Genomic DNA, 16,149 nt, shown 5'->3' with positions numbered 1-16,149 from the left:
AGTTTGAGTCGTCAKGCAAATGACCTTCTAAGCCTATGTAAAATAGATGCCATACTTTTATACTGAGCTGCCACTGCTCAATCAGACATGTTGTGCTGAGCACATCATATCCTCCTACTTTGTGGGAATAAAATTCACAGCTAATACCTATGCTAATTCCCTAACTAATCCTAAGAGGCTAGCCTATGTCTAAGTATGCCTATTCTAGAAACTAGTAAGTTGTCAATGGTAGTTGCCACAGGAGAGGCAGAGCTGTCCTGGCAATCATCTCTAAATATCTAGTCAGTACCATACTGCCACCAAGTGGAACACTGAGGAGCAACATGGAGACAGCCCATCTTCCACAAGTCCATCACAAATTAGCTTGTCTCCGCCCTTTGATTGGAAGGTTGGGAATCCGATCCCTGGCCGAGTCATACCAAAGACTCTAAAAATGGGACCCAATGCGTCTCTGCTTGGAGATTGGGGGTAATTCTGCGTTCAATACAACTCTGACATTTCTGACATGGAAACATGTAGAAAGATGAGGTCTGAATTCCCCACTTGGAAAGTATTAGAATCAGCCAATAGAAAGCTCTTTTGTAGGCTTTTTGAATGCTATTCATAAAAGCCATCCAACAGAAGTAAATTCATCCACAAACATAATTATATATACACTACCGTTCAAAGGTTTGGGGTCACTTAGAAATGTCCTTGTTTTTGAAAGAAAATAACATTTTTTGTCCATTAAAATAACATCAAATTGATCAGAAATACAGTGTAGACATTGTTAATGCTGTAAATGACTATTGTAGCTGGAAACGGCTGATTTGTAATGGAATATCTACATAGGCGTACAGAGGCACATTTTCAGCAACCATCACTCCTGTGCTCCAATGGCATGTTGTGTTAGCTAATCCAAGTTTATCATTTTAAAAGGCTAATTGATCATTAGAAAACCCTTTTGCAATTATGTTAGCACAGCTGAAAACCGTTGTTTTGATTAAATGAGCAATAAAACTGTCCTTCTTTAGACTAGTTGAGTATCTGGAGCATCAGCATTTGTGGGTTCGATTACAGCCTCAAAATGGCCAGAAACAAAGAACTTTCATCTGAAACTCGTCAGTCTATTCTTGTTCTGAGAAATGAAGGCTATTCCATGCGAGAAATTGCTAAGAAACTGAAGATCTCGTACAACGCTGTGTACTACTCCCTTCACAGAACAGCGCACACTTGCTCTAACCAGAGTAAAAAGAGGAGTGGGAGGCCCCAATGCACAACTGAGCAAGAGGACAAGTACATTAGAGTGTCTAGTTTGAGAAACAGACGTCTCACAAGTCCTCAACTGGCAGCTTCATTAAATAGTACCCGCAAAACACCAGTCTCAACGTCAACAGTGAAGAGGTGACTCCGAGATACTGGCCTTCTAGGCAGAGTTGCAAAGAAAAAGCCATATCTCAGACTGACCAATAAAAAGATTACAACGGGCAAAAGAACACAGACACTGGACAGAAAGATGGCTTTTTTTTCTGCAACACCATACATCAATACCCGCATGTATTTTCTTTCGACTGGATTGGTCGTGAAGACAAGGTCAGGAAGGTCAAAGCCTAATCATTCCACTGACTGTAGCCAGTGGGGCAGTTGACAGACAGTCAGGCCAAGTAAGGCCCACTACAGTCGAGGCAAAGCAAACTGCCAAGGAAGGCATTACAAAACCCTCCAGAAGACACATCTGCCAAGCAGCTAATGAGCAAGAAGGGGAAGCCATGGAGGCAGAGCATCGTCTCAAAACCGAATGAAATGTATACTTTAATTGGGATAGGAAAGGGAGGATACTTAGTCCGTTGTGCAACTGAATGTATTCAACTGAAATGTGTCTTCCGCATTTAACCCAACCCCTCTGAATCAGAGATTGCCTTAATCGACATCCACGTCTTCAGCACCCGGGGAACAGTGGGTTAACTGCCTTGCTCAGGGGCAGAACGACAGATTTTTACCTTGTCAGCTCGGGGATTCGATCCAGCAACCTTCCGGTTACTGGCCCAACGCTCTAACCACTAGGCTACCTGCCGCCCCTTTGTCAGAGATCCTTACCAAAAAATAGCCCTAATGACTGCACAAGTTTGGAAAATGCCTTTTATCAACTTCGAATGAAGCACAAAAAGCAAGATATGCAAAGTTTGCCTGTATGATTGCACTAATGTCACAAGCATGGGGTGACTTGGGGTTATGTGTAGGTGTTGTGGTAGGGCGGACTTGGCAGCTTATAAGACGTGTCGAATGTTGCATCTCACCTCCATCTATAACTGCCTCAAAGTCAGAGTTCAGCCATCATGCTACTTCCAGTATATTGGAAAAAGCTATGCATCGATTATGTTTTTCATTTAACAAATTGCACAAAATATAGATAAACAAGACCCTAACACCCGATTCTCTCACCTTCTCAGGTAATCGTCATCAGGGCTTTCGTCAGGCATTTCTTGGTTTAAGGCCTCTTGTGGTACATTCACCGCTGGACTTGGACTGGCCGACTGTCTGTAAACCCTCTCCCACTGGACTGTCTCCTGATTATACACCGACCCCACTGCCTGTTCTCTCTGCGGGCTGGGGGTTCCCCGGTGAGGGAAGGCTGTGTCCCCTCCAGGTTCATCAGCACTGGGCTGTGGCTGTGCTAACTGTCTCCTGTCAGAGGACTGGGGATCCTGTAGCACAGTCTGCCTCATGTTGTGAAAGGCAGGGTTGGGGCTTGGGGGCTGCAATGAGGTGCTCCCCTCCTCTTGTGATGGGGTCTGGCCGGTGCGCTCCCAGCGCTGTGTACCTTGGTTAAACGTGAACAGGTTGTGGCAGACCCTGCAGCGATTCATATGGCTGCGGAAGGGACCAGAACCACCATCACTGCTGTGGGGGGGATGATAATGAGGGGTGACAGGCCACTCAGAGTCTATGTTATTATTGAGCATCTCCCGTGTCTGTTGCTCTTGGCTACTCTCTCTACCAGCGCCACCTGACTGCTCCATTTCCTGCATGCGATCATACTCCATGAAGTAGCGATTCAAGTTGCACTGCAGCACGTTACGGATAGAGGTGGGGCTGTTGCTCCCTCCCTCCCCAAGAGAGTGGTGTCCACTACTAGTGCTGGGTCCATCTACAGAGCTGTTTCCACTGGTGTGGGGGCTCATAACAGCTGGGGGAAAGCTTCCTCCCTCTGTGGCAGAGGTGTAGACAGGCGACTGATAGGAGCACTCTTGCTGCCTCAGCACAGACAGCAGGCTGACAGACGATGCACTAGTCCTGGGTGGAGATACCCCAACACCCCCACTACGCTCAGGCCGCATGTTGAGCATGCTACCCATCCAGTCTCCCCCCGCCAGTCGCCCAGAACCCTCCCGGCCTGGCTGCTGGTGGCCTGAAGATGGAGTGCGTAAAGAGTGTCCTCTAGCACCGCCGTACACACTGCTGAAGGCAGAGGGACGGTGTGAGGAGCGAGGCTCAGAGGGCTGCCGGGGCTCAGTGCGAGCAGAGGAGAAGGTGGAGGCATAGGACTGGGTCTCCAGGCTCTCAGGGTCAGAGGGGTCCTCTCCAGATGGTGAAGGGGCTTGGGTGGCAGAGCACCGACTGCAGAAGCAAACCATACCAAGGTGTTGCACACAACCCTGGTAGGGGGGTCGGGAGCGATTCCGCAGGGCGGAATAACGTCCTGAGGGAAGACTAGGATAGTCAGCAGCACTATTGACAGCGGGTGCAGGATGCTGCTGCTCCTCAGACTGTGAGCCTGAGTTCCTCGATGACAGGATGTGCAGGAAGTTGTGGAGAATGGGGGTCCGGCGGACCGGTTGGGACTGAAGGAAGGATCGATGGCGAAAGTGGGGCATCTCCACGCTATCCATGGGGACCTCAGAGTCATCATCACTCTGCTGAAAAGCACACAACGGGAACACAATGTTCTTGATATGACGTAACTGACCTAATGTAAAGTATATAACGTAAAGTATTAGACAGAGTCTCACCTGTTGGTTAGAGGGATTCACTATAGCGGTCAACAGGTAATGACCCAGTGGGTCAAACCTCACCAGTCTGCAACAGAGCATTCACATGTGTCATCATCTCCATTTTGCTTTAAATACAGTTTGAGAATATCTGACTCGGTTTTCAAATTCAGAAATTTCAGCAAAGTTTCAACATGTCAACTAATCGAACACAGTGGAAATGACAGGGAGATGAGGAAGGTGGAGCTTTTCGTCAGACCTGACTCTCTCTGTCTCGCTGGCAGTCTTGACCAAGGCAAATGGCTCCCTCCTACTCCAGTCCCAGAAGTGAACCTCATTGTTTGTTGCTATGAGAAGTAGCTGGGCAGTAGGGTGAAAGGCCAGGGAGGCAATGGCCACATTGCTCTCAGTGAACCAGCTCTCACTGCCACCCTGGGCATCAGATGGGCCACACAATGTTCAAAAGAAGAAGATTAGTGTCAATATTATGCACAAAAACCCAGAATGTCATATCATCCAACTACTTTTAAGAGAGTTCAAGGAAATCGATTGGTAAAAAGTCAAACTTGTGATGATGCAAGAGAGGACATGGTCACCTACACCAGCGCCCCACACAAAGATAGTTAGAGATCTCTAGTTGGATATGTTGGATTCGGGGTAAACTTTGAACATTGTTATACTCATAAGCATAGTATATAAAGGAGTGGAAGAGACTGGTTTTTATGTCAGAGGTTAATGGTTCTCTGTAGAAAGACAGATGGCTTTGGAATGTGTTGGGTGGACGGGAGGAGGTCACAGGATTTCTATAGGRGAAGCGGATGGACATCTGTGGATTAGTCGAAGGAGGGGTTGAGGTCAGATCAGATCCCCTGAAGGGAGAAATTATGGTTTATTATCCTATTATCCTCTTCCTGTCAAACCATAACAGGTCAGGATCGGAGAGGAGGCGTGCCTAAAGTGGAGTATACAGTCGTGGCCAAAAGTTTTGAGAATGACACAAATATTAATTTCCACAAAGTTTGCTGCTTCAGTGTCTTTAGATATTTTTGCCAGATGTTACTATGGAAAACTGAAGTATAATTACAAGCATTTCATAAGTGTCAAAGGCTTTTATTGACAATTACATGAAGTTGATGCAAAGAGTCAATATTTGCAGTGTTGACCCTTCTTTTTCAAGACCTCTGCAATACGCCCTGGCATGCTGTCAATTAACTTCTGGGCCTCATCCTGACTGATGGCAGCCCATTCTTGCATAATCAATGCTTGGAGTTTGTCAGAATTTGTGGGGTTTTGTTTGTCCACCCGCCTCTTGAGGATTGACCACAAGTTCTCAATGAGATTAAGGTCTGGGGAGTTTCCTGGCCATGGACCCAAAATATCAATGTTTTGTTCCCCGAGCCACTTAGTTATCACTTTTGCCTTATGGCAAGGAAGGTGCTCCATAATGCTGGAAAGGGCATTGTTCGTCACTAAACTGTTCCTGGATGGTTGGGAGTAGTTTCTCTCGGAGGATGTGTTGGTACCATTCTTTATTCATGGCTGTGTTCTTAGGCAAAATTGTGAGTGAGCCCACTCCCTTGGCTGAGAAGCAACCCCACACATGAATGGTCTCAGGATGCTTTACTGTTGGCATGACACAGGACTGATGGTAGCACTCACCTTGTTTTCTCCGGACAAGCTTTTCTCCGGATGCCCCAAACAATCGGAAAGGGGATTCATCAGAGAAAATGACTTTACACCAGTCCTCAGCAGTCCAATCTCTGTACCTTTTGCAGAATATCAGCCTGTCCCTGATGTTTTTCCTCGGGAGAATTGGCTTCTTTGCTGCCCTTCTTGACACCAGGCCATCCTCCAAAAGTCTTTGCCTCACTGTGCGTGCAGATGCATTCACACCTGCCTGCTGCCATTCCTGAGCAAGCTCTGTACTGGTGGTGCCTCGATCCCGCAGCTGAATCAACTTTAGGAGACGGTCCTGGCGCTTTCTGGACTTTCTTGGGCGCCCTGAAGCCTTCTTCACAACAATTGAACCGCTCTCCTTGAAGTTCTTGATGATCCGATAAATGGTTGATTTAGGTGCAATCTTACTGGCAGTAATATCCTTGCCTGTGAAGCCCTTTTTGTGCAAAGCAATGATGACAGCACGTGTTTCCTTGCAGGTAACCATGTTTGACAGAGGAAGAACAATGATTCCAAACACCACCCTCCTTTTGAAGCTTCCAGTCTGTTATTCTAACTCAATCAGTATGACAGAGTGATCTCCAGCCTTGTCCTCGTCAACACTCACACCTGTGTTAACGAGAGAATCACTGACATGATGTCAGCTGGTCCTTGCGGTAGGGCTGAAATGCAGTGGAAATGTTTTTGGGGGGATTCAGTACATTTGCATGGAAAATAGGGACTTTGTAATTAATTGCAATTCATCTGATCACTTTTCATAACATTCTGGAGTATATGCAAATTGCCATCATACAAACTGAGGCAGCAGACTTTGTGAAAATTAATATCGGTGTAATTCTCAAAACTTTTGGCCACGACTGTATATACTGGTAGTGGTGGAAACATGTCTTTGTCTCAATACAGCTGTGTCGACCCTTTGGGAAGAATTAAACTTGGTTCAGCTTCTCTAGTGTCCGTGAGTTATTTACTCTGAAAAATTTGAACCTAACAGGTGGCGCTGCAAGCAGAGTTCACCACGATTTGTAGCCAAACCAAAGAGCCCAGATCAGTAGAGCAGAGCTGTCAACAAACAAGGTAGGCAACTTCCTATACCTGTTTCCACTCATTTTGACATCTCGGGGAGATGAGAATCGTAGGCTGAACATTATAGAATATGGACCGGGAGAGCCTGAGTTTAATTCGGTAGGCCCATTGTGTAACGACTGGTCGTAGCTTTATGGTAGATGGTAAGTCCCGGAAGGTCAACTCGTACAGGCTGGTACCTGTAGGGTAAGTCCTAGGGGGTAAATTCCTAGTAGGTTGGTTCCTGCTAGTACTATCAAGTAAATGTAAATTCCTAGTAGGTTGGTTCCTGCTAGTACTATCAAGTAAATGGTAAATTCCTAGTAGGTTGGTTCCTGCTAGTACTATAAAGMAAATGGTAAATTCCTAGTAGGTTGGTTCCTGCTAGTACTATAAAGTAAATGTAAATTCCTAGTAGGTTGGTTCCTGCTAGTACTATAAAGTAAATGGTAAACTCCTAGTAGGTTGGTTCCTGCTAGTACTATAAAGTAAATGTAAATTCCTAGTAGGTTGTTCCTGCTAGTACTATAAAGTAAATGTAAATTCCTAGTAGGTTGGTTCCTGCTAGTACTATAAAGTAAATGGTAAATTCCTAGTAGGTTGGTTCCTGCTAGTACTATAAAGTAAATGGTAAATCCCTAGTAGGTTGGTTCCTGCTAGTACTATAAAGTAAATGTAAATTCCTAGTAGGTTGGTTCCTGCTAGTACTATACAGTATAGGGTAAGTCCCAGAAGGTAAACTCCAGCAGGCTAGTACCTGAAGGGTAAGTCCTAGGGGATAAATTCTGGTTGGGATTGTTCATTTGACTACTATAAGAATAGGGTGAGTCCCGGAAGGTAAGCCCACGCAGGCTGGAACCTGCAAAGGGTAAGTCCTAGGGGGTAAATTCTTGGTGGGGTTGGTTCCCTGCTAAACCTGTAATGAGAGGGTGGAAGCCCAGTCGCAGTGGCCGTGAGAGCGCAGGGTGTGAGTGTGTGTGTGTGAAAAAGAGGTTAGTTTTATGCCCTGTTGGGGTGGTGAACCATGGCAGATTATGTGGAAATAGGAAGACAAGTGTGAATAATTTTGGTGATGTCTGTTATCAATAATAGGGATATTGGAGGCAATACGGGAAAAACCCATTAAGTCATCCGTATTCTCCAGTAATACATTCGCAGACGCTATAGTATCGTTCTAATACAAGGTATTAAGTGCCGTGACCAATTCATTATTATCCKGGGAAGTGTGTAGCGCTACCTTGGAAAATAGTTAATAGAAGGTGTGTATTATAGACAGGAGTAAAGAAATCCAAAACACACTGAACACCGTCAGGAGAGGTTAGGGAATAATAATTATTGATATGGCGACAAACGGACCCGATTCTCCCTGTAATGTGGAGCTAGAGGATTTTAATAAAGCCATGGAGACGCTGAAAGAATCGCACCAGCATTCTATCAATTTGGCTCGAATATGGGAAAAATTTAGCAAACTGGTTAACCTCACTGGTGTAGGGGGCAGTATTTTCACGTCCGGATGAAAAGCGTGCCCAGAGTAAACTGCCTGCTACTCAGGCCCAGAGGCTAGGATATGCATATTATTAGTAGATTTGGATAGAAAACACTCTGACGTTTCTAAAACTGTTTGAATGATGTCTGTGAGTATAACAGAACTCATATGGCAGGCGGTAAACCTGAGAAAAATCCAACCGGGAAGTGGGAAATCTGAGGTTTGTAGTTTTTCAAGTGATTGCCTATCCAATATACTGTGTCTATGGGGTAAGATTGCACTTCCTAAGGCTTCCACTAGATGTCAACAGTCTCGTTGTTTCAGGCTTCTACTGTGAAGGGGGAGCTCATAAGAGCAGTTTGAACCAGTGGTCTGGTTGAAATCCTTTAGTTCAGTCACGAGCGCGAGCTCCGTTCCTTTTCATTTCTAAAGACAAAGGAATTGTCCGGTTGGAATATTATTTAAGATTTATGATAAAAACATCCTAAAGATTGATTATATACATCGTTTGACATGTTTCTACGAACTGTAATGGAACGTTTTTTGACTTTTCGTCTGGACTTAGTGCCCGCGCCTTCTGCATTTTGGATTACTGGACTAAACGCGCGAACAAAAAGGAGGTATTTGGACATAAATATGAACTTTATCGAACAAAATGAACATTTGATCATGATAGTGTATCATTCCCAGAGACTGTATATTGTTACAGGAGATAGCTGTCCTCCCTCTCCTATGAGCTAACTGTACACAATATGGGGATTTAATTGAACATTACACATACCCAGATCATGGTGAGAGTAGAAGAGATAGTGGTGGCATTTCAGACACTATGGTAAACGTTCAAGAAACCTGTGACTCAGAGATTTGTTAGGTTGGATATTCGTCCCAACTCATTAATCTTTTTCCCAATTTCTAACAGCCGGCGAACACTTGACAGATTCATTGAAGGTTATAGGCATGGGCCATGTTAGTAGAAGCAGGGGTTAGCATTGTTGGGATATCAGTTAATGAGGACTCGTGCCACATGGATTGGTAACTGGGAGACCGATGGGAGTACAGGGGAGGCTGTTATTCAAATGTCACAAATTAGTGATCTTGCCATAAGAGGAGAGTTTATGTTGTCAGGAAATGTGTTGCATTATGTATATCCTCAGGTGAAAGCAGAGATAACTAAGGGCACGGGCTGAATTCTGGAGATTGAGTGTACATCAAGATGCACCAGGCGGGGGTTTTGGGACAGTGTTGGTCTGGTCCATACACACACTACTCCTTATAGCACCTGCAGCGGTAAAGATCGTCATGTCTCTCCTTGGTGGGTGCATTGTTCTCACGTGAAGTGAGGTCAAGCTGCATAATGGGTGAGCTTGAAGACATCATGACAGAGGAAGCAGAGCGAAAGAGAAAGACTAGATTCCACTGTAAGACATGCAGATGGGTTGGGTCTGGGAGCTACTTTAAACATCATAGTTGAGTTGGGTTAGCTGCTTTATTGATTAATGCATCATATGAAAGAGGTTAGATGTTGGGGTAATTGTACTCTAAAGAACATGTTGAAGTCATTGATGTGAAAGCATATACAGTGCCGAGTTATCTTAAGAGGATGTAGGGGTGTGGCAATGGAGGAGATGGGGAACAAAGTGAAAATGATATGACTTGGGAACACCTCTCGGAACCTGGGGCCGAACGGGGAAGACTGGGCGAAAGCACGAGGCTTTTTAGGGCTTTCATTTTCGTGGAATCCAGCAGAAATGTATCCTGGAGGCATAGAGTCAGGTGAAGAGAGAGTGGGAATTGTCATGGTCTCAGACTTTGGTTTTCATGCACATATAATTATGCATAGCTTATCACATTGTTAATACTGTTAATGTTTGGTGAGTCTTTTTGTTGCTTTCCAAGTCTTATGCTGTCCCTCTCTTAGGAACCAGAAGGAGAGAGTGGAGAAACAAAAAGCGCTCCAGCTGACATGGAACAAGACAGCAGATTCAGCTAGAATGTCATTTTGTTGTGTGATGAGAGATGGAAATAAAATTGTGTATGGTGTGATAAGTCTCTGAGTTTGTAAACTCAGATGGACGGGAGCGGTGGACGGGAGGAGGTCACAGGATTGCTGTAGAGGAAGCGGATGGACATCTATGGATTAGGCGAAGGAGGAGTTGAGGTCAGGTCAGATCCCCTGAAGGGAAAAATCACGGTTTATTATCCTCTTCCTGTCGAACTATAAGATGTAAGGATTGGAGAGGAGGCGTGCCTAAAGTGGAGTGTATATACTTGTAGTGGTGGAAACATGTCTTTGTTAAACTTGGTTCAGCTTCTCTAGTGTCAGTGAGATATTTACTCGGAAAAATTTTAACCTAACAGATATAACCCGTTTTTTTCCCGTATAGTTTTTCCACCATTCATTTTTCTCATAGGGGATTTTAGAAACACTTAAAAGGGCGAGTAGGTTTCGAGTAGGTTTACACTAGTGTGACGTTTTGATAACCATGTAAATCTTTCTCGGACAAGGTAATATTTACCAATATATTCTGCTCCATTTACGCTCAGATTCGAAAATGCTCATTTGTATCAAAGTACAGTGGCTTGCGAAAGTATTCACCCCCTTGGCATTTTTCCTATTTTTACAACCTGGAACTAAAATGGATTTATTTTGGGGGGGGGTTGTATCATTTGATTTACACAACATGCCCGCCACTTTGAAGATGCAAAATATTTTTTCTTGTCAAACAAACAAGACAAAAAAACTGAAAACTTGAGCATGCATAACTATTCACCCCCCCAAGTCAATACTTTGTAGAGCCACCTTTTGCAGCAATTACAGCTGCACGTCTCTTGGGTATGTCTCTATAAACTTGGCACATCTAGCCACTGGGATTTTTGCCCATTCTTCCATGCAAAACTGCTCCAGCTCCTTCCAGTTGGATGGGTTCCGCTGGTGTACAGCAATCTTTAAGTCATACCACAGATTCTCAATTGGATTGAGGTCTGAGCCAGTCCAAGACATGTAAATGTTTCCCCTTAAACCACTCGAGTGTTGCTTTAGCAGTATTGTCCTGCTGGAAGGTGAACCTCTGTCTCAGGCTCAAATCTCTGGAAGACTGAAACAGGTTTCTCTCAAGAATTTCCCTGTATTTAGCGCAACCCATCATTCTTTCAATTCTGACTAGTTTCCCAGTCCCTGCCGATGAAAAACATCCCTACAGCATGATGCTGCCACCACCATGCTTCACTGTGGGGATGGTGTTCTCGGGGTGATAGGTTTGCACCAGACATAGCGTTTTCCTCGATGGACAAAAAGCTACATTTTAGTCTCATCTAACCAAAGTACCTTCTATATGTTTGTGGAGTCTCCCACATGCCTTTTGGCGAACACCAAACGTGTTTGCTTATTTTTTTCTTTAAGCAATGGCTTTTTTCTGCCCACTATTCCATAAAGCCCAGCTCTGTGGAGTGTACGGCTTAAAGTGGTCTTATGGACAGATACTCCAATCTCCACTGTGGAGCTTTGCAGCTCCTTCAGGGTTATCTTTGGTCTCTTTGTTGCCTCTCTGATTAATGCCCTCCTTGCCTGGTCCGTGAGTTTTGGTGGGCAGCCCTCTCTTGGCAGGTTTGTTGTGGTGCCATATTCTTTAAATATTTTAATAATGGATTTAATAGTGCTCCGTGGGATGTTCAAAGTTTCTGATATTTTTTTATAACCCAACCCTGATCTGTACTTCTCCACAACTTTGTCCCTGACCTGTTTGGAGAGCTCCTTGGTCTTCATGGTGCCGCTTGCCTGGTGGTGTCCCTTGCTTAGTGGTGTTGCAGACTCTGGGGCCTTTCAGAACAGGTGTCTATATACTGAAATAATGTGACACTTAAATAAAGTCCACCTGTGTGCAATCTAACTAATTATGTGACTTCTGAAGGTAATTGGTTGCACCAGATCTTATTTAGGGGCTTCATAGCAAAGGGGGTGAATATATATGCACGCACCACTTTTCCGTTTTATAGAATTTTTTGAAACAAGTAATTTTTCTTTTTCGCTTCACCAATTTGGACCATTTTGTGAATGTCCATTACATGAAATCCAAATAAAAATCTATTTCAATTACAGGTTGTAATGCAACCATATAGGAAAACCGCCAAGGGGGATGAATACTTTTGCAAGGCACTGTAGACATCATGCAAAACAACACATCCCTGCAAGCTCCTGCACATGATCTCTAGCTGACACCTTTGCTAACAGGTATTATGACAACTTAAGACTTGCACAAGACAGTTCTCAGAATTGTCAATTTAAAGAAATGTTGCCAATTTATTCRTTACAAGTTTTATTTAACCTTTATTTATCTAGGCAAGTCAGTTAAGAACAAATTATTATTTACAATGACGGCCTACCAAAAGGTCTCCTGCGGGGACGGGGGCTGGGATTTATTTTTTATAAATATAGGATAACACACAAATCACGACAAGAGAACACTACATAAAGAGAGACCTAAGACAACAACATAGCAAGGCAGCAACACAGCATGGTAGCAACACAACAACAATATGGTAGCAGCACAAAACATGGTACAAACATTATTTGGCACAGACAACAGCACAAAGGGCAAGAAGGTAGAAACAACAATACATCACRCAAAGCAGCCCCAACTGTCAGTAAGTGTCCATGATTGAGTCTTTGAATGAAGAGATTGAGATAAAACTGTCCAGTTTGAATGTTTGTTGCAGCTCGTTCCAGTCGCTAGCTGCAATGAACTGAAAAGAGGAGCGACCCAGGGATGTGTGTGCTTTGGGGACCTTTAACAGAATGTGACTGGCAGAATGGGTGTTGTATGTGGAGGATGAGGGCTGCAGTAGATATCTCAGGGGGGAGTGAGGCCTAAGAGGGTTTTATAAATAAGCATCAACTAGAGAGAGACAACTCAAAGGCGAAATCCATTAATGCCAAGATAATGGAATTCATTACGCTACTTGCTATAGGCGTCAAGACTGACATTTGGACCAGCGGTGTCAGCCCCATGAGCATGCTGAGCATGCTGAGTCTGATAGCACAGTAGGTCGATGAGGATTTCGTACTGAGGAAAGCCGTATTGCATGCTCAAGAATGTGCTGCTGCCATTTCAATGGCATTTGAGAACATGTTTGAAACTTGGAAACATGAACACACTCCCTCATTGGAACAACTGACTCGAGAAATAAGCTAATCAACTGCGTCTGCAGCTGACRTTATACCCTCTGTCATGGAATTGAAATGCCTGCTCAACAAAACTACCGATTAGAGCRTGGGGTTAAAACTTGCAAAAGTACTCGAGACTGAACAAGCGATTCTGTGGTATTCTCTCTGAGCCTCTTTACTGTGTCGCTACCATTGCCCGATGCTAGGTACAAGGATCACTACTAGAAACAGGGTTTACGTGAAATTTTATATACACAGCTGGACAAGATGGAAACGGACACAGTGACAGTGCGCACAGAGTAAGAGAGGTCACGAACAGACAGAGCTGAAACTTCACTGCTTGACATGTATGATGAAATCCTTGTTGAGAATGAAACTGCTGAACAAATTAAAAACGAAACTGCACAGCAAGTAAGTGAAAGAAATAGGTTTTGATTATGCTTTGCTGGTAATGGGGACATACGTAAATGACAACAAAATAACTTTTTGGTTGGTGTGGTGTGGTGTGTGTGTAACCTTTATTTAACCATGCAAGTCAGTTAAGAACAAATTCTTATTTACAATGACAGCCTACCCTGGCCCAACCTGGACGACGCTGGGCCAATTGTGCGCTGCCCTATGGGACTTCCAATCAYGGCCGGATGTGATACAGCCTGGATTCGAACCAGGGACTGTAGTGACGCCTCTTGCACTGAAATGTAGTGCCTTAGACCTCTGTGTCCATATGTGTGTGTGTGTGTAACTATTTAATGTACTAGAATGTTTAAAAGGCAGCTAAAATGTAAAATATCGGTGTCGTTCTTTTGGGCAAGGAACATATTGGATATCGGTATGGCCAAAAATGTCATATCGGTGCATCCCTAGCATCAATCAGTGGGTCTTGCGACGGGTATACAGAGATGACCAGTTTACAGATGAGTATAGAGTGCAGTGACGTGTCCTACAAGGAGYATTGGTGGCAAATCTGATGGCCGAATGGTAAAGAACATCAAGCCGCTCGAGAGCACCATTACCTGCCAATCTATAAATTATGTCTCCGTAATCTAGCATGGGTAGGATGGTCATCTGAATCAGGGTTAGTTTGGCAGCTGGGGTGAACGAGGAGCGATTACGATAGAGGAAACCAAGTCTAGATTTAACATTTTGCTAACATTAGATAGCTACTCCAGAGATTCTTACCTTTGCCTCGATTCAGCAGTCTAGATCAGATCATCATGGCATTTGTGGTTCTGTATAATAGCCACATTAGCAGCTAATTAGCATTACATTTTGGGGGATAAATACAGGGGAATATATTGATAAGTCACTTTGTCCTAGAGAGATTTACACGGTTATCAAAATGTCACACCAGGGTAAGCCTACACGAAACACATCCCTTATTTTAAGTGTTTCTAAAATCCCCTATAGGAAAAATGAAATGGTGAAAAAACTATTGGAACCATTTCCCTGTTTGACCTTAGGTTTTATGGGTATTTTGACTCATAGTGTGGTACGCTATAAAGGGCTTTCACCATTTAAAAGTAGTCAACCGGGTGGGGATTCATATGGTTGAGAGGGATCAGCCAATGATCAGAGCATTGGCTTCTTCTTCAAATTGGGTTACCTGGTTTGTAAATGGCTTTAAGCTGTATCACTACCATCTTGTGGCCACAATAAATTATTGACAAGATTTGGTTCAGGACTCCTGTACTGCAGGTGGCGGTAAAAYACCAATATAAGCTGTATGCATTTTTCAAACACAAAAAAATAAGATAATTGATTACTTCAAAATGGAGATGGCCTCAACGGCGCTGCCTGTGCTCTTACAGATGCCATAATGGGACAGATAAAAAGGGAGAATCTCAATTGGTTTTGCTCAACTCTCCTCTGTCCTGTTTTTGAAAAATGTCAAAGGTAATCGAGGAGCAGAGGCGAGGAAACAAATTAGCTTGTATGAAATGAGACTCCGCTCCATAAGGCAAATTACATTTACAGGGTGGAATCCCAAAATAAATGTGTAAAGTGATAAAAAAAAACATATATAGCTAGTTGTTCAAGACATTTTATAGATGAAATAAGTGCTGCATYCTTATTAAATGTGTGCATGCTTTTCTCCTTCGAGAAAACAGCTGATTCAAAGGGGGTGTGGCGGATTTTAAAACACTTCAGCGCTAGCCACTGAATGGAATACTCATGTGCATCAAGTAAGTGAGCATAAGTCCTCCGTTCACCTACTAATTAACTGACACCGTCCTCAACCACTTCGGTTTCCAGGTCACGGAAGAGAGGACGGAGTCATCATCTAAGTAAGTCTATGTTAGCACATGTAGTCCCTGGGGTTCCTTTGCATGAGAAGATGACAGCCACTCACATGCAGGTCCCAGATGCGAACCTCTCCATCAAGACATCCCGAAGCCACCAAACCAGGGATGGTAGGGTGAAAGGTCAGACACCAAGGAGTGCGGCGATGGCCAACCAGAGAGTGAACACACTTCCCTGTCTTAATCACTGTGATATAAATGTTGTGGTTGACATGAGTGGAGGCCATTAAGGTCCTATATGAAAGGAAAACATTAACAGTTACCATACAATCTTCCAGTCTTGGTGTCTTTCTATCTCCTCTAAACACATTTTTTATAGGATGTCATTCTGACCTGTCTGGGCTAAAAGCCAACAGGAAGGTAGAACGAGGGCTGTCCGGCAACTCCACTTTCTGTGGAAAATAAAACAAAAAGAGCACATAAAAAGTCACCACTCATCTCAGTTAAACTTGATACATTGCACGATTTCCATGATTGCCATCCATTCCTCACCAA

General features: G+C 43.9%; 1 protein-coding gene across 6 annotated transcripts in view; it reads right to left on the bottom strand.

Annotated features, from left to right (window-relative positions):
- The window catches only part of LOC111969216 (activating molecule in BECN1-regulated autophagy protein 1B), a 101,648-nt gene that overhangs the window by 84,268 nt on the left and 1,231 nt on the right, over window positions 1-16,149 (bottom strand). For 4 of the 6 annotated variants that reach the window (XM_023995213.1, XM_023995215.1, XM_023995216.1 and 1 more), the window contains exons 3-7: window positions 15,988-16,046; window positions 15,705-15,888; window positions 4,228-4,400; window positions 3,990-4,056; window positions 2,422-3,896 (exon numbers count right to left, since the gene is read on the bottom strand). In XM_023995213.1, coding sequence (XP_023850981.1) covers window positions 2,422-3,896; window positions 3,990-4,056; window positions 4,228-4,400; window positions 15,705-15,888; window positions 15,988-16,046 — 1,958 coding nt within the window. The remainder of the gene's footprint in view (window positions 1-2,421; window positions 3,897-3,989; window positions 4,057-4,227; window positions 4,401-15,704; window positions 15,889-15,987; window positions 16,047-16,149) is intronic. The other 2 variants (XM_023995214.1, XM_023995218.1) reach the window with 1 other exon arrangement.

This window comes from Salvelinus sp. IW2-2015, linkage group LG10 (assembly GCF_002910315.2).
Source record: "Salvelinus sp. IW2-2015 linkage group LG10, ASM291031v2, whole genome shotgun sequence".
Classification (NCBI taxonomy): domain Eukaryota; kingdom Metazoa; phylum Chordata; class Actinopteri; order Salmoniformes; family Salmonidae; genus Salvelinus; species Salvelinus sp. IW2-2015.
Note: the sequence above shows the minus strand (reverse complement) of the source record. Positions and strands in the feature narration are given on the sequence as shown.